Raw genomic sequence first — 24,746 nt, 5'->3', positions numbered from 1 at the left:
GGTTCGACCTCGGCAAGACCGTGTGCGGCACCACGACACCCCCCCCCCGAGAGCAAACAGCGATCGCCCCCCCCCTTTCGTCCGTCGTCATTTGAACGGGTGGAAGGCAAGGGCTAACCTCAACAACTCCAACGCTCGTTCGTTCGTTGCTGTCAACTGCTTTGCTATCGCGGGGGACGTAGAATCCAATGTTATGTTCGCAACGATATACCTGTGCAGTGTATTCTAGTATGTAGCTACTGCTGCTGCTGCAGTCAGAGTACTATAATCCTCTGAGGTCTCATCACGCGTCCCACAAGGTTTTACCAATGTACATCGTACATAGCCCCCAACTAGTGTATTGAAACACCAATAGTCTTTTCAACGCAAAGGCATGTGGTTACAAAGGTGGTTAGCAGCTATGACTCGTGTTGGCCTGCGACAATGCTCTGAATTTAAAACATACCAGTATTTATTTACTCACAACTCGACCAGAGAAATATAAACAGCATCAACCTTCCCAACAACCAAATTGCCGCAGACAAGTTAGGGCATCAGCTGCAACGATGGTTGGTGAATCAAAACCATATATATACTAATCGTTGTATCGTATAGTTTGTACAAGCTTAAATCGGATCAAATGGATTCAAATGCTATTTGGCGAAATCACTCGCCAGTCCAAATTTGGATGAAATGCACAATAACGTTATCAACCAAACAAGAAAGGCATCGATATATTATTGCAGTTGTAGCAAATTCTTATCATCCCATAGCTGACAATGCTGTTCCAATCGAAACCACTCGGATGCTCTGTGTTATCGTTCAACAGTTCGACACGGTGTAATAACAGCATGCGTAGTGTAGGATTCGAGCTCGTCATGTGCTTACTCTTTAATCGCGAACTCAAGACTACAAGATTGGAAAGGGCCGATGTTATATGACTGCATATAGACTTATTTGTCTAGTAGTATGCTGCAGGGATGTATTAGCCTTGGTAGATGTCGTAATAATCCACATGGGAGCCGGAGACCAGCGTCGGCCCAAATACATGCGACACACACAGCTGCGCCGACACATTCACATCGACATATGTGCCCTACAATAACAAGTACATTGGTCTTAACGTTATAATATACATGAGACATATAATCATATTTCATTCAGTATATACCAACGGAAATATACACTAACTTGTCGATGCAGGACTGATATCTAATTGAATGAGCTTACATCGGCTTGGAGCTTTTTAAACATGCGCTGGAGGGCCGGGTCCGTCGCATGTCCATCTCGGATCTACGTTGCATCCATGAATATAGTAATTATATGCGTATATATATATATTTATAAATAGTAAAATCGCCCACCTCGTTTCCCATTTCCGTTTGCATGGGTCCTGGCGCGTAATTGAGGCATTTCACACGCGTCGCGTCTTCTTCCGTGGCCACCACTCGGAAATGCATGTCGCGAGCCGCTACAAGACCGGAAATAATAAATAAATATAGATATAATATACATAATAGAGAATATATATATAATACATGATATATATGAATATATATAAATATATATTCAATTTTGAACGAGTTTTCATATGTATTACAGTATCAATGAAGGACGAGTCATGTCAACCAATCATCCGTACCTTTGAAAACACAGTAGAGTCCACAGGTGGCGAAGGGTTCAATAGCGTTTAACGAACTAACGTTGATCAAGTAGAGCACTGGTGATGGCACTACAGCACTTTATATCAATTTATAACTGAAATGGGATTGTACATACCTTTAGCTGCCTGAGCTTGGGTGCCATACACTTGCAAGAGTCTAGATATATACACTATGGTTAGTCGAAGTATGGACATTTGATCTTGCCGTTTGTTGATCCATAGTACGGAATTCACGTTCAGTTCCATGTGCCGTCGAATCACTTGGGGAGATGCCACTTCGGCAATGCGTCCCACTTGGCCCAAGGATCCAGCGTTGTGGAACACCACGACACGGTCGACGGACGCGGCTGCTTGTGCTTCCTCAACGAACGTGTCGATGGCAGGTCCGTACGTGGAGTCGTCGCTCAAGTCCACGACGGTCTGCGTCACATGGATGCTATGGCTGGTCTGTACAGTGCAGGTGAATCATATGAGCTTGATCAAGTACCCTAGCTCGAACCCATACCTGGCGTTGCCAAGCAGCAGTGACGTCGGCCGCCGTGGCTGCCATACCAGCCGCGTCACGGGACCACAGGTGCTACAGATTCGATGAGAACGAGAGATGGAGCTGGATGGACTATCTCCACGAAGAACTTCTCTACCAAGTGCAGATCTCCATCGTCGGCGGAGGCTTTGTTCGCTGCGAAGGCCAAGGCCAGTGCACGGCCAAACCCGCGGGACCCTCCCGTCACCAGCACAACCCACGCCATGACGAATGCGAAGGTACATTTATCCGGATACGTTCCATCAAAATCAATGATTTGCTAAATAGTTTTGGATTGCGAAACAATTAACCGGATATTTGCTAAATAGTTGTGGATCGCCAAACAATTAACCGGATATTACGAAACTATGAGTTTCGCATTTGTTTCGTGAATCATCTTGGGAATAGTTCGAGATTGCGAAACACCGTATCCGGAGGATTTCATTTTAATGGTAAACTATTTTAGGGAACTCTGGTCGAAATAAATTGCGCACTGCACATAAAATTGAGGCAGCTGTAAAGTCTGTTCCTCATCACGATCGCCAAACGTTGCGTTCCTTGGCAGCGAACAGCCACCTGCCCAAGTCGACCATTGTCCGGCATATGAAAGAGGAGGCCCGCTTAAAGGCGCGGTCAAGCTACGTCAAACCGCTGCTGACGGAGGTCAACATGGTCGCACGTGTGGAGCACTGCCTCCGGTTCCTCCGGAGGATGCCTGGTGGTGGTCGTGTGTTTGAAAACATGCATGACTATGTACACGTAGATGAAAAGTGGTTCTTTTTGACCAAAGTGAAACGACGCTTTTACGTGTACGACGACGAGGAGCTCGCCCTGCGCTCCGTGAAGTCCAAGAGGTTCATCACGAAAGTGATGTTTCTTGCCGCCGTCGCCCGACCACGTTACGACCACCACACGAAGAAGGAGTTCGACGGCAAGATTGGCATCTGGCCATTTGTGGAGCACATCTTGGCCAAGCGTAGAAGCAAGAACCGAGCTCGCGGCGCCCCTGTCATCCCACCACAGACAGTTGACTCCGGCGTCTACCAAGCTGCCAATTTGGAAAAGGTCACCTCAGCCATCAAGGCGAAGTTCCCTAGGACATCTCAGAGGAGTGAGATTTATATCCAGCAGGACAATGCGAGTCCCCATCGCTGTGTCACTACTACGCTGATGCTGTCAATGGGCATTCAAGGTATTTCGATCGCGAACCAGCCACCAAATAGTCCAGACTTCAACGTGTTAGATTTAGGATTCTTTAATTCTATTCAAAGTCTGCAGTACCAGAAGTGCACTCGAACGATCGAAGAGCTTATTGGTGCTATGGAATCGGCGCTTCATGAGTTACCCTCCGCGACGCTCTCTAAGACATTTATTACTTTGCAAAAGGTAATGGAATTGTCTATGGGTGTTCATGGAAGCAACGCATATAAACTACCTCATATGAACAAGGACGCAACAATTGAGAGCCTGTCTGGCTATAATGTTGAGTGTGATCCAACGTCGTACGAGAGCGCATTGATCCACTTGAATAATCATCTTGCGGAGGAAGCTTCCATGGATGCCCAGTTGAATTCTCACACATAAGTACCTGGCAATAATAAAACATGATTCATTAAATTTGGCTCAAATGTATGCGTTTCCAAAGTCAGGTGTGCAAATATTTAGGACCAGAGTAGTACCAATTACAACTACGTACTTCGAAGTAATACTGGGAACGACGTTGAATATGCACGTAGCCCGTCAATCTGATTGGACGGAGGTAAATGACAAATCATCCAATCGGGTAAAACGTATTTAAATAAATTTGTTTCAGAAATTTCTTCGCATCAGTATAACTTATTAGAGTATATAGGAAAATGGAGTGTTTATAGTTCAAATTAGGATGAGCTTCACCGAATAGCTAAGGGCTCCTCTGGATACCACGTCATAAAATTATGCCATAAATGGGTTTTGAGATTTTGCACTTTTTGACCAAAATACCAAAAAACAATGTTTGAGAAACCGTCTGGATCCACATGATGCGCGCAATAAAATTTCGATGAAATTTTATTGCGCGCGAAAGTTACACGCAGCTCAGATGAACCTACAACTATGTGTGCTCCGACAGCGCATTCGGCGTCGTCGAAGGCGCTGTCTTGACTGGGGCCATGTGGGTGTCTGAAATGCTCGAAGGCAACGAGATGCCTTCATCGAAATCTTTCGGCATTCCGTGGACTCGACTTCGACCTCGAGGAACGAGATGCCTCCATCGAAACCTTTTGGCGATTTGCGCGGCCACTGCGCGCACCTTTCCCAACCACGACCGCTTGGTGCACAAGCTCCTTGAGCCAGGAGATGTCGAGGTCGTCCGTCCAAAGTCCCATGATTCACTCCTGAGGTTGACAGCGATCTTTCGAAATGCGCGATTTTCGACGAAACTGGTTTGATAGACTGTCTTTACATGAGAAATGGACCTTTTCGGTCTATTTTTTCATGCCATAATTTCGTCCTTTTTGGCCTTCAATTTTGGAATAAAAGCATTGTATTTTGTTGTATCCAGACGACAAAAATTGACGACTTTGTCATTTCTACATTTTATGGAGAAATTCGCTATTTTATGACATAAAATGTGGCATCCAGAGGAGCCCTAAGACATTTTGACAGAAAACATGTTATTACAGGTAATTCATTATGTAAATTATTGATTTTAAAAATTACCTGCCATATCTTATTGGCCGACAGAGGGGGCAGAATGACTTGTCAAAGCATTGGTCAAGTTAAAACTGCAACTTTGAGTCTTAAAATAAAATAATCGTTAAATAATGTATAGCATTACGACATGAGCGGTACCATTTATTAAAATTATTGCGAAATTCTTACTATAATAATATTCTACATTACTATAATATTACGTTTGTGTTCAAGAATCGTTGCTTGCGAACGTAGAGTTTCTCAGTTGGACCTTCAAGATTTTGCATGCAGAATATGTGGTTGGTGATGAAGACATTGTGAAAAACAGCATCAAAATCGGCTCACTGGAAAATTTCTTTGCATTCGTTCCGCCCAAACGGACAGTATGGCGAATCGACCGCGCCAACTTCGAAGTACGAAGTTTTCCAATCGGAGATCATCCATCGGTCTCAATGAGATAACCTTGCCTTGCGAGCGAGGATGCTGTTTATGTTGACATAGTAAGCAGGACTAAAGACATTGACGATGGCGGGCCAAAATCAGAGGGTTTGTTGGTAGTCAATGTTGGACAGGGAACCTATTCTTTGTATCGTCGTTATTCCAAGAGAGGTACCGCAACAAGAAATGCACGTCCTTTGTCATGAGGTTTATAATTACACGGTCAAACTTGCAAGCATTCAGGCCGCTCTAGTCACCATAGAACAGATGGACGAGTAGCTCGTTCGGTCAGCAGTCGCTATGACAGTGAGCTTCTGGACAATGTTCGGTCGATGCGGCGTTTGATGCGCTGCAATGGTGTCTGGTGATGCAAGTCATTTGGTTTTCAAATTCAATTTTGGGGGTCAGTGGCACTCGACTTTTATTATTATTCTGCCGCCATCGAATGAGCCAATCAGAATCTTGATATATTATTTCGATGATGTGATTGGTTAATTCAAAAAATATTGCGCCAAAAATCTCACGTTCTTATTCAACGTCGTTCCCTGTACTAGTAGTACTTTCACTAGAATCATGCGTAGCCTAAGGTTATGTACATACCAGCGCCGTTATGCCATCCTAACCAACTATGACGAACTCAACTACCTCTAGACATATAATGTACACTCCATGATACTCCCGTATATACTATATATGATACCATCACAATCACCAAAGTCCAACCTTGCCTGCCTCGTACAGCAAACTACTAGTGTTAAATAAGTTGACTTCTACTATATATATCGGTCACGCGACGTCCCCGTGTGCTTCTGGAATCGACGGCGGCACCCTCGCCTTCTTCTTGTCTATCCCACTTGACGATGAGCAGAACGAGTCGCTGTTTTGGTTGGACGCATGCTCGTGGTCGGCCAGTTCCTTTCGCTTCTCTTCGGATCGCTTCCCTCGAATTTTCTTGACAATGTCTTGGGCGTCGCCGGCCTTGAGCGAGCTGAACTCGAGTCCTTTTTGCTGTTTTTGCTGTTGCTTGGAGCTAGCCAGCATGTCCATCCGTTTCTTCGTCTCGGCTTCGCGCCGAATCTAACAGATATATATCGTCAACAAATCAAGTTTTGATACACCAATAGACAGGGTATGGACTACCCGGCGCTCTTCGGCGATCCGCTTGCGCTCGTTGTCGCGATCCGCTGCTTGCAACATTTGGGCAAAACTCAAAAATATCGAGAAAAATGAGTCGGGACCCATGCCCGCGGCGTCGGGGTCTTCGCCAAACCACGTCACACACGCGTTAAAGTCGGCTTGCATGGCTTCAAATTCCGCCGCAATCGCTTGAGAAATTTCTTGTGCTTTCTCTGCAAACTACAACAGACCAGTCGTGAATCAATCCTGCAGTCTGGATATATATATATATACTGAGAGAGAGAGAGAGGAGCTAATACAGTGTACTAGGTATCCGCGCATAATATATCATATTGAAACCATTTTTGTCCATTTATTTGATTCGATATTAAGAGTATGGAGCTATAAATAAAAAAAACCACCTCGCAAGCCAATCGAACGACCAATCAAAACTCACACAACACGAATCAAACGACCAATCCAAACTACTTCAAAAAAAACAAAGGGAATCCGTGTGTGCCTTCAATTAGTGTTAGACAACAAGGGCTATACAATACACACATATAGATACAACGTCGTTTATCCGTACCGGGCTAATCGCATCTTGGAACTTGTCGTTGTCGGCGATATTGGGCAGTTTCTTGTGCACGTCGAGCTCTTGAACGGCCAAGTCAGCCGCCTTTCGGATGGCTGCTTCGCCTGCTTTGAGCACTTGGTGGGTCACGCGACTGGCTTCTTGGATCGATGGAATTGCGTCAATAAACGTCAGCCACGTGGCTTCTTTTTCGCGCAAGATCTTGGCAAGGTAGTTCAACAAGGTCATGCTGTTGTCGGCTGCTTTCACTTGGACGAGTTTGAGAAGGATGCTCAGTTTGAACCCGGATGCCGCCCCTAGAATTTTTTTTTATAAATATATATATATATATATATCAAGGAAATATCAAGCGATCTTATATATATATATATACCTCGAGCAGTGCCTTCGTTCAAAGCGTTCCCCAATTGCAACACTAAGTTGAGAATACCCGGAATGGCTTCGTTCGTTTTCAAATCGTTGCAAGTCGACACGACGCTCGTGATCAAGCGGCGTTGGTCCTACCAGTTGATCCAAAGTATAAATTCAATATATCCATATATATATATAATATTATATATTTATATATAGAAAACCCCAAACTAGGTTTGATTCATGCATTACCTCGACGTTGGAATCGAATTGCATCGTGGCCAACAACGACTGCAGTCGAGTTTGAAAGCGAGGGACGCCCGCTATCGCAACAAAATACTGTTCGGCATCCCCCAACAGCTTTTGATCCCCCGTATATCTACACAAACCACATCACACTATATATATATATATATATATATATATATATCGTTCGTACGCGGTGACGGTGGCCATTTCGTCGCCTTCGGGTGCAAACTGAATCAGTGCCGCGACTTTTTCACTGGTTAAAATATCGCGGTCAATCTCCAAGATGGCGCGTTTGATTTCCGCATACGGCAACCGGAACCGCGCCAGCATGATCCCTTGTCCCGAGTGTTAGCCATATATATATATATATAATTTCATTCAAACATAAATAAAAAATATTCCTAAAATAGGCGGTAAAATAATAAAATAAATAATAAGTCTTGTATAATCGAAATTTTTTGGTGAGTAAAATGGGTAATGAATTATATATACATAAACTCTCAGGTACCAAAGGCTCAGTGTACCAAGAAACCAATCCATATATATATATATATATATATAAACCACCACTCGATCGTATGGATTGTGTTGGTGTACCAATGTTGTTGGCGCGCTTAACATCGATAAGTCCAATGCGCGTAGCCGCCTTCTTCTTCATCCCGGGCTTCTTGGCCGTCTTTTCCTTGCTGGGCGGCGGAGCACTCGCGAATAAAGTCACGAGGTCGTTCAAGTGTTTCGTGTCGGCCGGTCCTTGGTCGCTGGGGCTACAAGAAAAAATGATATTATTGTTTTCGATGATATTATGTTAATTTCGAATTATTCATGGAGAGAGACATTAAATTATTAGCCTATATCTGCTGTTTTTATCGGTCGACACTCGAAATGGAATTGTAGCCAGTCACAACACAATGAAATTTCACTCGAAAGCACAATAAGTGTCCACGAAAGAGATCATGTACAACATACACGAATCTCCGATATATTTTTATCATTCATACATAGGATTCTTGATTTTTTAATATCACCCATATACAAATAAATAAGTGTGCTGTTCCATCCACACGGGAATGATTCGTGTGCATATGGTAAATAAATATCTACTACTATATATAGTCTGTTACCATGCATTATATCTACACATTATTCAACCTGAAACCTCAATAGACTAAGGCAAGCACCACCACCCATAAGTCCACGTTCTATCTGATCGGGCCATATATAAATATATATATATATACTCGTACGCGATGTTGGCCCACAACGACGTGGTCTGAACCTCGGCCTGCACGGGTTCCCAGTACAAGCTGCGTAGTTTGGGTTTGGCTTTGGCTTTGGCGACAACCTTGAGCACGTTCGCGGCTCCCCCCAAGGACCCGTTTACAGCTGGCTTCACAATGGCGTCGGGGGTAGAGAGCAAGGCAAAGGTGAGACCTTCGGCTTTCATTTTCAGTTCGATTTGAGGCGGTGGCATGCCCATCTTTTGCAGCTTGAGGTACTTGGCGTAATCAGGGTGGTCTTTCACCATGATAGGGGGGGGCGGCGTCGCGTTGTCGGCGACTAGGGGGATCATCGTATCTGGCGCGCCCAACAGGTCGGCATTTAGCCCTTCGGCCTTCATTTTCAGTTCGATTTGAGGCGGTGGCATGCCCATCTTTTGCAGTTTAAAGTACTTTGCGTAGCTCGGGTGGTCGGCTGCGCGCACCTCCTTCGGCTGCATCGGCTCTGTTGTCGACGTTAAATCTTCAGCAAGCATGGCGTCTGGTGTGTCGAGAATCGCCGTGTTCAAGCCTTCGCTCGACGCTTTCAGTTTGATTTGCTCCAGCGGCATACCTATCAAATATGTATGTGACACCGTGTCATCACAACAAGAACACCAACATACTCGAATCGACAAGACTACTACTACTACTATATGGCGTACGTACCCATTTTCATGAGCTTGAAATACTTTGCATATGCGGGATGGTCTTTGGCTGCGACGAGGGGGGCGGCGGCGGCGGCGGCTTCGACTTTGCCGGCGTCGTTGACGACAGTGTGCGGGGCCGCAAGCAACGCAGGGTCGAACCCGTCGGCTTGCATCTTGAGCTCAATTTGCGGCCCGGGCATGCCCATCTTTTGCAGTTTAAAGAACTTGATCAACGCCGGGCACGCGTCCGCCCGCATACCGCCATCGGCAACCACCTTGACATGGCCATCGTCGCCGACAAGCGTGTCGGGGGCCACGAGGACCGCCGGGTCGAACCCTTCCGCCTCCATTTTCATCTGAATCTGGGGCACCGGCATGCCCATCTTTTGGAGTTTAAAGAACTTGGCCAACGCCATGCACTCGTCGGCGCGCCGCGTCGTCCCATCCGAACGCTCTGGAGCCACTACGGCTTTCTTTCCCGCGTCGTCCACAATAGTCTGCGGATGCGAAAGCAGGTCGCTGTCAAACCCTTCCGCCTGCATCTTGAGCTCGATCTGGGGCACCGGCATGCCCATCTTTTGGAGCTTGAAAAACTTGATCAGTGCCGGACACGCGTCCGCGCGAACGCCCATGGCCGCCGCCTCCTTGTCCTCCCCTTTCTCGGATGTGGGAACCACCTTCTGGCCATCGTCGCCCACGAGCGTATCCGGAGCGAGTAGCAGGTCGCCGTTGAACCCCTCCGCTTGCATCTTGAGCTGGATCTGCGGGGGTGGCATGCCCATCTTTTGGAGCTTGAAAAACTTGACTAGTACAGGACACTCGTCGGCTCGGATCCCACAAGGAACCGCCGCATCACCACCACCACCACTATTGTCCCCATCCTTGTCCTACACATTGAATATTGAGGTCAACCTCGATATCGACGCTGCTCTGAGATCGATATATATATAGCTCAGTTTATTCAAAACACTGGAGATATCGTCATATCAAATGTTTTTACTCGATATCGACGCTGCTCTGAGATCTATATATATATATATATATATATATATATATATATATATATATATTGTTCAGTTTATTCAAAACGCTGAATATATTGTCATATCACATGTTTTTACTCGATATCGAAGTTGCTCTGAGATCGATATATATATATATGTTGTTCAGTTTATTCAAAACGCTGAGTATATCGTCTTATCAAATGGTTTTATTCGATATCGACGCTGCGGTGAGATCGACATATATATATATATATTGTTCAGTTTAGTATGGATTCTGTTGCATGCGCAGTCTGATTCAACAACCATGGACAGTATATAGTGTGGATTGTAGAAACACACATGATTCGTGTGTGACAGAAATTAGTGTGATCTTAAATCCTCATACAACTCTCAGACCTAGAAATACATATCCAAGTCCACGATTTCCTCAATAGATCCATCATATACTAACAACTACACAATATTTTCAAAGCGCAGAACTACTAATACTATTGCCAAGAACGGTTCACCCAAATTAAATCGAAGGAATACAATCATATCGATTGGCCAATCAAAAACCCCAAACTCGAATCAACGTGGCCAATCAAACGTTCCGTTGACACCATTCAACCTCGACTTGCATGATTTATATTAGTATAAATGTACATATAACCGTCCAACTCCTATATACGATATCGAGTGTTGTTTGGGTACTCCATCGAATGAGCAGCATAACCAAATCGACAGGCAATCGATATATCATCGACCAATCAAAACCCAGATCACGCATATCAAGTACCCAATCAAATCATCATCCACTCTTCAACCAATATTCAACATCAAGTACAATGATTCGTTATATTTAGCGAATCAGCAACACTACTACAGTCGACCAAATTATTATCTTGGGTAAAACAAAGACTACAACACACACACACATGACTCCTATACATTCCGTACCGAGTTGACGGGAATCCATTTATCTGGCGTGGCCAGCAGCGCGGGGTCCAGCGCCGGGTTTTCCGCGGCCATCTTGATGTGGACGTGGGGAAGCGGCATGCCCATACTGACTAATTTGGCGTATTTGCGGTACTCATCGTGGTCTTTCACCATGATTCTTGTTGGTTTGGGTTTGTCAAGCAGGGCCATGTCGAGGTTTTCCAGCTGCATTTTTATGGCCAAGTGGTCGATGGGCATGCCCATATCGCGCAGTTTCCGGAACGCTTCTAATCTCGCGGCAATCTCATCGTCCTCCTCGCTTTCCTCTGACGTCGACTCCATGTCCGTGTCAGACATCAAGTCATCGCTGTGCAGTCTATTTTCCATGAGCGCGATGGGAATTCCCATATGCCGAACGCCATGATCAGGCTCATGCGTGGCCAAAAACGAAGAAAACTTGTCTCGGGCCTGCATGAGCATCTTGCGGTCGTGAAAGCTGAGCTCGAACTGCCGGACCTCCTCCACGGGCGACAGCAGCGCGATGTCCTTGGTCACGCGCTCGCACATGGCCCACATCTCCTTGCCAAGCACGGTTTTTTCTGACGGCAGAAATAGCAGTTGCTGCAAGATCGACAGCAAACAGTCGCGTGTAAACTCGTCGACGGCAACTCGGCCCAACAGAGATCGCCACACAGACTCCATACAGCTCAAGTCTGTGCTCCCATACAGTGTGTCCTTGCGATCGTCGGCCATGAACAGCTCAAACACTTCGATCTGCTTTTCCACGTTGTCCAGCTGTTCGCGGATCTGAAGCTGCACAGGCGACTCGTCCATGGCGAAATACTCGCCATCTTCGTCGCTTGCATGATCCTCCTGATCGTCGTCGTCGTCTGGAATAGCGTCGAGGGGGGCCGTTGTCGTGGGCGTTTCTAGAGCAACTTGCCGAGCAACGGGGGGGGCGGACGACGAGAGCAGCGGCGATGCACCCGCCAAATCATCCCCTACCAATACATGGGGGGTTGAAGTGGCAGAACCATCAAATGCATGTGGAGATGCAGCAGCGCCGCCCGGCACATCTGGCAAAAACACCAGCAACGGCTCCACGTTCTCCTCTGTGGGACGAGTTGCTTTGCCTCCGGTAGTTGCCTTGTCATGTGCAAGTGTATTGGCCTCGTCCACGCGAGGTAGCACGCTGTCGTCGTTACTAGTATGAGGAATCGTGTGCACCGGGGCACTGGTGCTGGATCGGGTGAGTGCCAACGGAGGTACTGGCAGCGTGGGGGGCGTCGTAGCCGATGCTTTGGGCTTTTTCGACTTTGCTGGGGCTGCTGCGTGCTTCTTCTTGATCTTGGCCGCTTGCTTGTACATGTTGTTGGACTTGGCGCGGATTTCTTCGAAGTACTCGCCGATCCCGAGCGACATGAAGTCCTGCCGGATGGCTACGCGAGACTCGACCCGGAGGCCCTTGTTGACCAGGATATTGATAAAACTCAGCACATCTTCCTTGAACAATAAGTTGTATCGCGTCGACTTGAGTGCATCGCGCAAGCATGTGAATCTACACATCAAAACGATTATATATATATATACAGGTTATTCACGATATAGATATGATAGATTATATTATATGTGCATCACAAATGTGGAATTGGACACCCATGGGTTCATGTATTTGAATGCATACAAATAATGCATGTCCTAGTGATCTCGATATGTGCTTTTGAAGGGACGACGATTTTTTCAGCAAAAGTACATATATATATTGTCAAATCGATTCGACATTGGAGTGGGGCGGTGGTGTTCAATCCCAACGAGCACCACCAAATCGACAGACAATCGACCGACCAATCAAAACTCTGAACACTCATCAAGTAGCCAATCATCAAACCTCTGCAACTACCATTGAAATAGTGCACAGTATTTAAATCCAAAAGAGAATATCCATTTGGCATAACCCAAGTTTGTCGTGGTCACGCACGGCATACAACATATATATATATATATATTGTGTGTTCAAAATTTCCTCCGTTGGCGGTTGGTTGAATGAACCGCAGAACAATCGCCGGACCTTTGAAATTTCATATAAAACTAATTTGAAGAGGTATCTTTGTGACTGCAATACTACAATCAATATTTTTAGCCAATCAAATTGCAACCTTCATTCTTTGTAGCCAATCATACTCCTTTGCTCGAATAATTGACGATTTCATCAATCCCCCAAAATAGGCAAATTTGACTGAAAAGCACAATATATGCACTTCAAACAATCCATTGCATCGATACGTATGTAACTCATGGTATTGATATATTTAAAAAACAAGTTTTAGATATATATAAATATACCGTACAAGTGTTTTCGATATATATAAATATATCCTTCATATACAGAAACAAAGACATGCATCAAACGATCACAAGTCCGTACCGCACGCGCTCGCCTTTGGCTTCCATGTACTGACCAAAGCTGTGCACAACTGACGCATGTCCTTCGGCGCTGTTGTAGCAGATTATGCCGAGGATTTGGAGCGTCGACTTCTTCACGTCGGCGTTGTCTGTGTGAAAACACAGCGCCAGCCGGTCCACCAGGCCCAAAGTCTGCGTAATCGCGTCGATGCCACTGGCAAAGTGGGAAAGCGACAGCAAAATCTTCAAAATTACTTCGCAGAACCGCGATGCCTTGTCAAACTAGTAGCCGAAAACGTTGTAAGATTAGAATATATGATGGAAACGTGGTGGCTACTATTGTTTACAACGACTCATGCAGAAAGATTAGTCTATTAAGTCATGCAACATGCAAAGATATAAAGCATGCTAAAGAGTGAGCAATGTTACTGCTATGAGTCGAGGGTTTGTAGGGCCATTTTGACTATTCTAATAGGTTTTACAAATATAATGAGCAACTTGATCAGAATTATAAAAAACAAAAATAGGAAGAAAAAATATTATGAAGACACAGAACCATAACAACAACAAGAACACCGAGATCTTTCGTCACAACGTTCTTCTTCCTTGGCAAATATATTTATATATATATACTATCTCCTTTGTCAGTGGAATATATCAGTGGAATATAATATATAGATATATTATATATTCCACTGACAAAGGAGATAGTTTGTGGGGGAGCTACATTACTCTCTTTTTTTCCTTGGTAAATATATATATATATATTTGCAACACAAATATACCGATTTGTAAAAATGCTCAATCGAGAACGGCGACGGCTCGGGCATTTTCATGGCAAGGTAGTCCAACCCGTACGACACAATGAACTGGTCCGTCCACTCGGGTGTGCCCGCCGCGATTTTGCGCTGGAGCGTCTCGAGCACTTGAAGTCCGCGGTTGTCCCAGTTGAGTTCCACGAGTGCTTCGGCCAGCTTGATCGCATCGGCAATGTACACTTTGTTGTCGTCGTTTTCGTTTTGCTTGGCGCTACTCTCCCACATATATATATCCATATATGAGTTATACGGCACAAAAGACTATATATATATATATATATCACGAACGATGGGGGGCGACGAGAATACCAAATTTATATTAGATATTTTACTAGATAGATCATGTATTATATATTATGTGCATATGATATACATATCCAAATGGGAAGGCAATACGGAATATATTGAAATATATACGACGGGATACGATTTGTGCAGGCATCGCTATATACGAATATTATATATACTGTGTACTTTTAGCCAAGATTTGGATATTTCATTCCCATAAACCATCGGTCGATCTTTTGTATTGAAATTGTAAAACTTATGAGGCCATACACACTATTTGAAGTCACACCCTAATTCGATGGTTGAAGGAGTTTGATTGGCCACTTGAAAGTGTTCTGCCTTTTGATTGGCCGATGGTGATTTGGTACTGCTCATTCGAGCGAGCACCCCGCTCCAAAGTCAAATATCAACTTGACAAGATATCACGCCAGAACAGTGTAATGGTAAAAAATACATCCACCACGCCATACGAAACCGGAAATATATATATATATATACATCAAAGCACACGGAATAAAAAACATGTGATATATATATATATATATATATATTTACGTAAAACACGTGATATACATATATATATATATTTACGTAAAACACGTGATATATATATATATATTTACGTACGACCACACAATGTGCCACTTTTGGTCGAGCTGTTCGATACGCACGAGCTCGTCGAGGACGTCGTCTGGGACGTTCCGCTTGACCAGCAGATCGCGGTACATTTCATTGACGAGGTCTTCTGACGGCAGCGGGGGGGTGTGAACCTTGGGGCGCTTCGATTCCGTGGGGAGGCGGTCCTTGAAGAACCCGCGAAAGTAGTTGAGCTTGTCCTGGAATGTCCCGTCTTGCGCTGCGACAAGGGGGGCGGTCGACGGCGCGGCGTTGGACGGCGCGGGCGGGGACGAGAAGCCCGCCAACGACATGCTCGTGTTGCGAAGGAAGCTGGTAAACGTCTGTGCTTTGGGCTTGACTTCGAGCTCCTACACGATCGTGGTTGATTGCTTGGCACGAAGGGAGGGATGGTGATGGAGGGGGAATGGACACGAACCTCGGCTTCTCGCCGGAATTCGAGACGCAGCGGCCATGCCGACAGATCGGACTGAAGACTCGCCGCCAGCTCGACGATGGCGTCGAAGAGCATGTCGTCGACCTTGCACGTGTGCATTTGCATCAGAATATCCTTTTCTTTGACGCGCCCTGTGAGCTACATGCATCCATCTCCCAGTGAGTATGACTACACCCTACCCATGGATATTGTTGGTTGCACCTCGATGAAGCCCCGTTTGCCATCCTTGACCGGCCGGAACCCTTTCACTATGGCGCCTGTCTGGCCTTGGGCGCTCGTGACGTTTCGAGCGCGAAGGTCAAGACCGAGGGGTCCGCGCTCGGGCACTTGGACAGTGAACACGAGTGCGCGATGACCCGAGTTTGTGTTGGAGTAGATGCTTCGTAAGGAGGGATTCACGCCTGCATCATTCGCAGACGAGATCGAGTTGGAGCGCCGCCTAGAGCGTCACAAGTGTGGCATGAGACATCGCTGGAGGGTTGAGGAGGATGGGGTGGTGGACTATACAAGGAGAGATAGTTCATCGCTCGTTGCCAAGGTCGCGCCGCCTTTTCTGTTCACTAGGAATGAAATCACTTCTGGGGGTGGTCCATTATCCGGATAATTATATACCACCCTCCTGTAAGTTGCAACATTAGCTTGATGTTTGTATCAAAGATTAAATATTCCAATAGTAATTTAGTCCATGTGGAACAATTGTCAATGGCCACCTGCCCCAACACATGGAAATGGCGGCTGAAGGCAACCCCGGTAGATGAGCTCATTGGTGTGTTGCTGATCCAAGCGCCGTGGCACAATCGAGCGAGGTGGAGGAACCAAGGGTGCATCTTTCTGCGCCAGCGTACTATAGTCCCTCGCGAGGTGTGTGTATGTCAGTCATGCACGCGCAGAGTGCGGCGTACTGTACCACGCGAACAAGTGGCTTTTGGCAATGAAAACCTGTTTCCGGTGTCGATGAAGGAAGCTACAGTACTGCTTCAGTCGCACGTTGTTCATGTAGCCGTCAATATGTACGACTTGACGTAACGTTAGGATGCTAGCATCATAGCATCGCACTGGTCACTGTCGCCATCGTTCCAACTTATCCCCATATTCCGATGCACAGCGTCATCCCCGTTGTACCAAACATCCGAATGAGGCTGTCATGGCTCTGCTACGATGCCTCGCCACGTCGTCACTTCTACTACTTGCCATCATTGTTCCTTTTGCCACGAACGTACTACTTGGTTCCATGCGCCCCTCCACGTTCTCCCTTCTCAGCGTCGTGTCGGTCGTTGTGCTCGCGCATTCATGGCTCGGTACATAACACTCCGCCACGCATGCATCACCTTTCCATTCAATTCCCTTGTTCCACTACCACATGTCTGTTGTAGAATGCACCAACTACGACCTCCAAGGCCCGACGAACCATCTGTACTGGAACAAGTCGGCTTGTGCTGGCCTCGCACGCTGCGGGGCTCGCCAGGCGCAGGAGGGCTTTGGCGTGGATACGGGGTTTGATTTCCGTCCGGAGGTGGCCAAGCGCACGTGCCAGTGCGCCGCCGCCGGGGCGTACGACACCCCCGGGGCTCGCATGGCGACTTACACCCCCGGCCAAAAGGTGTGTTTGGCGTATCCGGCCAAGAACCACGTCGCAGATGTCTGCACCAACGAGTACATCCCGGACACCGGCGTGCGCATCTTTCGGACCCAGACGTGGCCATCGACGGCCGTCAACGTGACCGACCCGCCGCTGCGCCAGTGGCCGGTGGAATACGCCCAAGCCAACGGCGCCCACGTCGCAGGACATGTCGATTACAAGGGGTTCCAGAACTGCCCCAAGTTTTGCGAAGACAAGGGGCGGGCGCTGTGCACCATGTGCTTTCAACTGGAGAAGGACATTTCCCCTGGCAAGTACACGTTCCAGTGGCAATGGATGTTCAACTCGATCAACGATGTTTACGGCAGTTGCTGGGAAGCGAATGTCGTGTAAGTCGGCGGGATGGGACTGCTTTGCTCAGTAAGTTGGGGAATGGCTTGTATCAACAACCCTACAAGGGTGAGCTTGAACATGCAATAAGCTGAGGGTAATACTACTAGACCTTTTTTCACTAAACGTTTTCGCGAAATAAACAACCAATTCGCGGCGGTTCCACTTCATTCGTTGCATATTCGCCTGCAATTAAGTACAGTCCTACAAGTAGGTTGCAGTATATTTCAAGCGACGTTCGTTATGTGTCACTGTGTATGCGCTCAATTCAGCGAGTGGTATACAAGTACTGTATGTGCCATGGAAGTATAACGTTATGTAAGTGGCAGTGGATTCGCTACATGTGTGATGATTGATTGTCCTTTGACCCAAAGTTTGGACTTTTGTGCTGATTCGCCAAATCTATAACGATAGATGATCGATTCTTTGTCCTTGATTTTTGTATGTAAAGATCGTCAAGTATCACACTAATCTCAGTCACACACTAATTCCATGTTAAATTCGTCGAAGTTTGGCCATAAGTGATCTGGGTTTTCATTGGTCAATTGATTGTCTGCCGATTTGTTGCTGCTCATTCGAATTTCGAATCGACTTGACAATACTTTACACTTTGTTAGCATCATCATCGATTGTAGAGAGAGCATCGATTAAAGAACCGCCTAAGCCAATCAAATCACGTCATGTCAAATTTCTTCCAATCCAAACGTTTAACCTTCTCCTTATGGGGCAAAACCACATATATATTAATTGTTGTAAAGGATAGGGTGTACAAGATTAACTGTAAATAGGATCAAATGGATATTCGAATGAGATTTGGTGAAATGACTCTCATGTCCAAATCTGGGTGAAATGCACAATAGCCATCACGACGAGATGACCATGTCGTCAACATTTATACACATGAGTATTCAGGAGTATTCAGGTTGTCCCCATACCGACCTACTTTACTACTATTACACATCGGACCACCATTATGCTCGCGTTGAACGAGGTAGGGCCAGGGTACATGTAATGGCGTTCCTTGTCGATAGCCGCGGCCACTTGTGCCCAGTCGGTTGACGTTAATTGCGTGGAAAGTGCCACGGCGACCGCATTTTCGACAATTCTCACCGATGACTTAGTACCGAGGAAACACGTCATCGCCTTGAGCGTGCACCCATCCTAGCGTGAGCTGGGAAGGGTTGACGCTCTTGGCCTTAGCCAGGTTAAAGAACCGAGCGACCTTGGCTTTGCTTTGGGCCAACGATTCTTGGTTGGAGCGTCCGATCGTTGTCTTCGAGCTTGTCAAAGGCATCGATAGCCCCGAGGAAGCCCCGGCACATGGGCGAGTACGCCACGATGCCCACGCCAAGTTCTCGCGCGGTGGGGACGACGTCCGCCTCCGAGTAGCGGGACTGGAGCGACCATTCCATCTGGATGGCAATGATGGGGTGCACGGCCCGGCGCAGTTCGCGGGGGGTGCATTCGCTCAACCAACCCCACTTACTTGATATTGCGTTCGTCGACGAGAGGCTTGAGCACCGCCATGGTCACTTCGATGGGAACGGAGGCATCGATCCATGCGATGCATGTAGTACAAGTCTATGATCGTCGTGCCCAATCTCTCCAACGAGTCGGCCAGTTGAAACCGAATCGTGTTTTCAGACACTTCAAAGCCCGTCGCACTGGGAACGAACCCAAACTTGGTGGCTTGTCCGGACTGTGCTGTTTGATGGATTGTTTTGCCAATGAGCTCTTCGTTGGTGAAGTAGCCGCCGCCACCGGCCCCAAAAGACTGGTAGATCCAAGCCGTGTCCAGCATGTTGACGCCCACCTCGAGCACTTTGGAAATGGTGCGGAGGGACTTGGCTTCTTGCGCCGCGTGGTCAAAGCTGCCGTAGAAGGCAGTCATTCCCATACACACATCCCAGTCCTGGGCAGAGCAGACGAGGCCTTGGGACGAGCCAAGAGGACGCTTTGGTATCCGAAGTGTATTGTTGATTATGTCTTGTTTGATTGGACGAATCATCAGCTGGCTTATTCTAACTATTAATAGTACCCTAGTACTACGTCGTAGTAACTTACTAGTAAGCCGAGCCTGAACAGTGAGTAAGTGCCACAACTCGTCTCCCTGTACCGACAACGTTATGATAAAAAAACGGTAGCTTGTTTCAACTTACGTTGCCTACAAGTCAATCGGTCCTACCTAGCACAGCTTTCATGTCGGCCACATTTACAGGCACTTGCACGACAACTCCATTCAACTTGAATCGAACGTTGCGGTATTCTCCGTCGTCGTTCGCCACGGGTGCCGCAGGTACTGCGACCTCCGACGTTGCATCGGCGGCACGCTCTATCGTAGAGCTCACCTGACTTCGGTTGCGGACGATCCCACGAGTTGACGACATGCGCTTCTGGGACTCGGACGACGACGGGCGATCTTTGCTCACGTACACAAACAAGTGCAGCTTGAACGATGCTTGGCCCGCGCTTCGTTGGGCACCGTGTCGCCATGTTTCTTGCATTTCGATCAAGTGGTTGGAGTGCGTGAGCAGGACGTAGTCCACTTGGCTCGTGTTTGACCCGGGCTTGAAGTAGATAGCCACGTTGTCGTCTAGGCGGACGTCAACTTCTTTCTTCACACCCTTGACCTTGCCCTGGTTGTAGTCGTCGGCAATTTGGCGGCAGTACACCGCCACCTTCTGCCGAAGCACGTCGAAACCTTCCGAGACAGTGCAGTCAAACTCTCGCTGGCCCAGCGGCGACCTCGCTTTACCCAGCGGCTCGCCAAGTTTCATGCTCAAAAGCACACGAAGGGTGGACGGAAATGGCAAACTTGGATGCTTCGCTCTCTTGGCGTTGTTGTCGCTGCTGTTGGTGCTGCCTTCGTCGCGATCGTTGTCGTGCTCCTGCATGGCCAACGACGCTCTCTTTTTCAATCGGAAGCAGTACGTACTGTACTGTTGTACTACGAAATATGGGGTCGAAGGGATAAATTAATATTATTTCCCAATGGTATTCCACTAAAATCAAGTGCTAATTAATTCTCCCCAAAAATTTTATATCTTCAACCCAATTCCATTTGACGGTATATTGAATATTACAGATATCATTTGTCGCAATTATTGGGAGTAGTGTGAATAACGTTACTGTGAAAAAAGTGATTTTCCAGTAACATATCACTCACATATAACATATACAGCTTACTATTGGTTCAAAACACATTCAGATCGACATGGGGTAACAATAACCAAGACTTTGGCACAAGCCATCCCAACTACTGTAGTACAGTAGCGGCCACGCTGAGCAAAGCCTCCCCAAGGACAAGCGGAGGACAAAAGGCAAGGCAAGTGCCAAAGGTTGAAGTTACAAGAGTAAAGTTCCATCTGTTGCCGCCCCTGTCATCCATGTTGACGAGAACGAAGCACATATCGAAGGAGAGGAACAAGATGCCAACTCGTTCTTTGATCATACGTCCGTCCCGGTATAGCCGCCAACGAAACCCAAGCAGACCAACATTCACCCAACGGACACTGCCGAGTCCACGGCCAAAGTCGATGACTTGGAGCCACAGCAGGCGCCGCTCCATCGCCGCAGGAGCGAAGATTTCAGTGCATTTGGGGAAGATGTGGTGAAGATGGAAGCTACGACACGGACGGGCGAGCCTTCGGCCGCCATGAAAGACTTTGCGGGAGCATTGATATTGATCTGGTGACGCGGCACATGGCCTTGTTGACGCCGTCACCGCCGCTCCATGTCGAGGACATTCCAATGCTGGACAACATCATGGACGACGAGCAGCATGCCGCCGTGGATACACAGACGTACGAGAGAGCGTGACCAGCGGGCATGATGTTTGGCAACGATGACAAGGACGTCGACCCCGACCAAACGACTTAGATCAGAGTAAACATCACTGCTGCTCAACAGCCTAGTAGTAGAAAGGCGATTATTAAGCGGACGGGACTACCGGTACGTATGTTTGCAAGTCGTGCACAATCGCATGAGCCGAACAGTTGATCGTAGGGTTTTCTACTATCGTTATTAAGTACTTCTAGTACAGTAGTAGTAGTAGACATTATTCATATTGTTATTCTACTAAAATCCTGGGGACCTTCCTTACATTCACAATAGCAACCCAGGAGCCTTTTCTGTAAGAGCCAATCAAATCCACGCCATGTCCTCACGCTTCATGTCCTCACCTCGTCAGAGACTTGTATAAAAACCAACATACGACATTTGGTCTTTGTATTGAAATGAAGAGTCATCTACCAATGAAAGGTACGAAGTATTGAACCTTTAACCAATAAGAGTAATGTCGGATAGAATTGTCGTATTCGGTAAGTTATCCATACATATCAATGCACATATTGCATTCACATACTACCAAATGATGGCAACTAATAAATCGAATGTGTAAAAGTGTATTTTCAATTTAGCGGTGAAGCAAGTGACGGATGAGGTCTATCATGTCATCAATTCTCTTTCTTTCGTCCTCGCGTTGCTGGATTCTTTCCATCCTGTCCTTTTCTCTTTCCTGTAGCTCCATCTCAAATTTATACTTCTTAAACTCGAGTTGCTCGTGTTCCAACGCAATTTCGCGATCTTGAGTTTCGAAAATAGCCTTTCGTTTACGACTTGCCACGTCGCTGTCGGTGGAATCGTCGCCTTCATTGGACTTACGGCGACCCCGCATCATCGCTTGTTCCCGCACATATCCCTCTGAGGCATAGTATAAACGGGACATTGTACTCGGTCACACAGATCGACCAATTCTTCGGACCAATACGCCATGCCAAAGCAACTGAGAGTGCTGTACCGAGTACAGAAGCCCCCTCGGCGGGTGTGTACAAAGCAGTCAGACCGTTTGCAACGCTGACCGCCTCCGTCGACCGAGCAGCGTTGTTTTTTTTGGGCGAATTTTGCACAGCCGTCTTCGATGCACATTTTGCAGTGGGCGAATTAACCGTGCTTCCCACAGAGGTCCCCCACGCGAACGTTTTCCTGGCAGCCTTCGTGGATACAGACCTTCTTGTCACCATGACGCACGCACAGGTTGCGCGCAAACTTGGTTGGGACAGTCGATGTCCATGGTCAACATAAACAGAACAATTCCTAGCACACCACAAAAACAATTGCATCGATCCTGTCATTCTACGTTTCCCCCGTACTCCCGGCCAACATGAAACCTGCTTCCATCCTCGTCCTCGCATCAACCGCGTCGGCTACCGACGTCGCATAATGGCTTCTACGGGAGGCGTCAACCGTGGTCGAATACATTGACTTGAGCGCAGGCGACTTCACCGTCCCCGAAGTGTTGAAGGGTTCATTTGATAACCAAGTCGCAGCGAAGAACGAATGGGACGTGGAAGCCATCGGTGCCCCCGAAGTCTGGTACTCACCCGGCAAGGGAACCGTCGTGGGCTCCATCGACTTGGGCGACCTGCATACGCACGAAACCACCAAGCACAACTGGTTGTCGGAATTGGGCTGACTCGATTTGTACGACCGGTCGGCGCTGCCCCACGTCACGTCCAGCTACGGCTCGTACACCATCGGCACGATATCGGTGCTAGTGGCATCGGTGTAGCCCCCACAGCCCAATGGATTGCAGGCTAGATCTGAACGGACACACCGGGTATACGGCAGATTTGTATGACTTTCACCTACCAAAAGACAATAGCAGTGATGTAAACGACTGTGAAATGGCACACATTTACAGGTAACTTTGCCCACGTACATATTTTCGTCCAACGACATCGATGCGACACCAAATCGCACGAGTTCAATTTTATGCAAGACCAGAGATGGTTTGTTAACCAATAAGCTATGGGCTGAACAGCTTTCAGCTGCAGCGATAAAAATTGAAATGCACCCCAGTCATTTCTTGATTTCCCCCATAAACGCCATGTCTTGCTTCTTCAAAGGGTGCGCGCGGCATGTATTGGAAGGCGCGGCCAAAACAATAGAGAGAGACCACGGGGTCCGCTTAGGAGTTCACTTCGTTGACAGAGTGAAACGGGAGTAGAAGAGGTTAGAAGGGGGGTAGCTCTCTGAGAAGATAAGAAACTGCCTCCGCCAATGGCCAAATATCCATGCGCCCGTGTAAAATACCACTAACGTTAGGTTAAATATCAATCTATTTCTGGACCAATTCATCACCAAATTTGAATCTGAGACGTAGAATTCCTTCACCACATTGAGATCTGTCGATTCAACGTCTTAATTTGCTGAAATTTTGAGTAATGAATACGAAATAGAAGTCAGAAAATTTTGTGAAAAGTTGGTAGTTTATAGGTGACGTGCATCATACTGTGACGAAAAACCCCTGAAAGCACTTTTACTTCATGCGCCTGTTGACTGTTTCGTGCCTTGTCATGATCACTTTGTGTCGTTGAGGGTTTCGCAGCAATCCTGGCGGATACACAAAGAAGTTCGCATCGCGGTACCCCTTGACGGCATATGCCATTTCACCCCTTTGCAACTTCGTAACGAACAAAGCGGAGGTCGGGTCAGGCTCCACACGGCACACCGCCATTGATCAACACTATGTTTCCGGTCCGAATACACACGCCAACTTCGTAACGCAGACCTGGTCCCTTGAACTTGTGAGAATACCACTTCTTGTCGAACGGCGTTGGTTCAATATATCTTTGATATATGCTTTGAACCACTGGACAGAGCGACGACTAGCCTAACTATATCCCTAACATTATAAATTACTCGGAGTAGTTAAATTTTGTAGTGATCATGGATGGGAGGTCATGTACGTATGTACATAGCTGCTTCAGTTTCATTGCGGCAA

At 46.9% G+C, this 24,746-nt stretch overlaps 8 protein-coding genes across 9 annotated transcripts in view; 3 read left to right on the top strand and 5 right to left on the bottom strand.

The window, feature by feature from the left end:
* Nucleotides 1-890: 890 nt before the first annotated feature.
* Nucleotides 891-2,429, bottom strand: H257_08897. 2 transcript variants are annotated; one of them, XM_009834972.1, is made up of 8 exons: nt 2,284-2,429; nt 2,148-2,219; nt 1,848-2,089; nt 1,759-1,799; nt 1,622-1,711; nt 1,344-1,450; nt 1,210-1,272; nt 891-1,075 (listed from the first exon to the last, which is right to left on the bottom strand). In XM_009834972.1, exons 1-8 carry the CDS (start codon nt 2,389-2,391, stop codon nt 965-967), a joined length of 834 nt encoding a protein of 277 aa, XP_009833274.1. In that variant the 5' UTR covers nt 2,392-2,429; the 3' UTR covers nt 891-964. The 2 variants fall into 2 exon arrangements, with proteins under 2 accessions (XP_009833274.1, XP_009833273.1); XM_009834971.1 differs by having other exon boundaries at nt 895-1,075; nt 1,759-2,089.
* A 339-nt stretch (nt 2,430-2,768) lies between these two features.
* H257_08896 (hypothetical protein) lies at nt 2,769-4,591 on the top strand (the record flags this gene model as incomplete). Its single annotated transcript, XM_009834970.1, has 2 exons — nt 2,769-3,357; nt 4,293-4,591. 2 exons carry the CDS (start codon nt 2,769-2,771, stop codon nt 4,589-4,591), a joined length of 888 nt encoding a protein of 295 aa, XP_009833272.1.
* A 1,399-nt stretch (nt 4,592-5,990) lies between these two features.
* H257_08895 (hypothetical protein) lies at nt 5,991-16,557 on the bottom strand. Its single transcript, XM_009834969.1, has 16 exons — nt 16,501-16,557; nt 16,195-16,432; nt 15,976-16,131; nt 15,549-15,907; nt 14,601-14,844; nt 13,838-14,097; nt 11,434-12,970; nt 9,510-10,377; nt 8,829-9,414; nt 8,182-8,348; nt 7,775-7,919; nt 7,588-7,714; nt 7,358-7,484; nt 6,979-7,280; nt 6,414-6,629; nt 5,991-6,350 (listed from the first exon to the last, which is right to left on the bottom strand). Exons 1-16 carry the CDS (start codon nt 16,515-16,517, stop codon nt 6,060-6,062), a joined length of 5,640 nt encoding a protein of 1,879 aa, XP_009833271.1. The 5' UTR covers nt 16,518-16,557; the 3' UTR covers nt 5,991-6,059.
* A 589-nt stretch (nt 16,558-17,146) lies between these two features.
* On the top strand, nt 17,147-17,965 carry H257_08894 (hypothetical protein; the record flags this gene model as incomplete). Its single annotated transcript, XM_009834968.1, has 2 exons — nt 17,147-17,291; nt 17,367-17,965. The coding sequence occupies exons 1-2, from the start codon at nt 17,225-17,227 to the stop codon at nt 17,963-17,965; spliced, it is 666 nt and encodes a 221-aa protein (XP_009833270.1). The 5' UTR covers nt 17,147-17,224.
* A 1,114-nt stretch (nt 17,966-19,079) lies between these two features.
* Nucleotides 19,080-19,853, bottom strand: H257_08893 (hypothetical protein; the record flags this gene model as incomplete). Its single annotated transcript, XM_009834967.1, has 3 exons — nt 19,080-19,157; nt 19,207-19,374; nt 19,449-19,853. 3 exons carry the CDS (start codon nt 19,851-19,853, stop codon nt 19,080-19,082), a joined length of 651 nt encoding a protein of 216 aa, XP_009833269.1.
* A 243-nt stretch (nt 19,854-20,096) lies between these two features.
* H257_08892 (hypothetical protein) lies at nt 20,097-20,907 on the bottom strand. Its single transcript, XM_009834966.1, has one exon. It carries the CDS (start codon nt 20,854-20,856, stop codon nt 20,134-20,136), a length of 723 nt encoding a protein of 240 aa, XP_009833268.1. The 5' UTR covers nt 20,857-20,907; the 3' UTR covers nt 20,097-20,133.
* A 2,216-nt stretch (nt 20,908-23,123) lies between these two features.
* H257_08891 (hypothetical protein) lies at nt 23,124-23,435 on the top strand (the record flags this gene model as incomplete). Its single annotated transcript, XM_009834965.1, has 2 exons — nt 23,124-23,174; nt 23,199-23,435. The coding sequence occupies 2 exons, from the start codon at nt 23,124-23,126 to the stop codon at nt 23,433-23,435; spliced, it is 288 nt and encodes a 95-aa protein (XP_009833267.1).
* Nucleotides 23,436-24,281: 846 nt separating this feature from the next.
* H257_08890 (hypothetical protein) overlaps nt 24,282-24,746 on the bottom strand; it is a gene marked incomplete at both ends in the record, with an annotated part of 760 nt that continues 295 nt past the window's right edge. Inside the window, one exon of the mRNA XM_009834964.1 lies at nt 24,282-24,417. Coding sequence (XP_009833266.1) covers nt 24,282-24,417 — 136 coding nt within the window. The remainder of the gene's footprint in view (nt 24,418-24,746) is intronic.

Source organism: Aphanomyces astaci (genome assembly GCF_000520075.1).
Source record: "Aphanomyces astaci strain APO3 unplaced genomic scaffold supercont1.20, whole genome shotgun sequence".
NCBI classification, from domain to species: domain Eukaryota; phylum Oomycota; class Saprolegniomycetes; order Saprolegniales; family Verrucalvaceae; genus Aphanomyces; species Aphanomyces astaci.
Note: the sequence above shows the minus strand (reverse complement) of the source record. Positions and strands in the feature narration are given on the sequence as shown.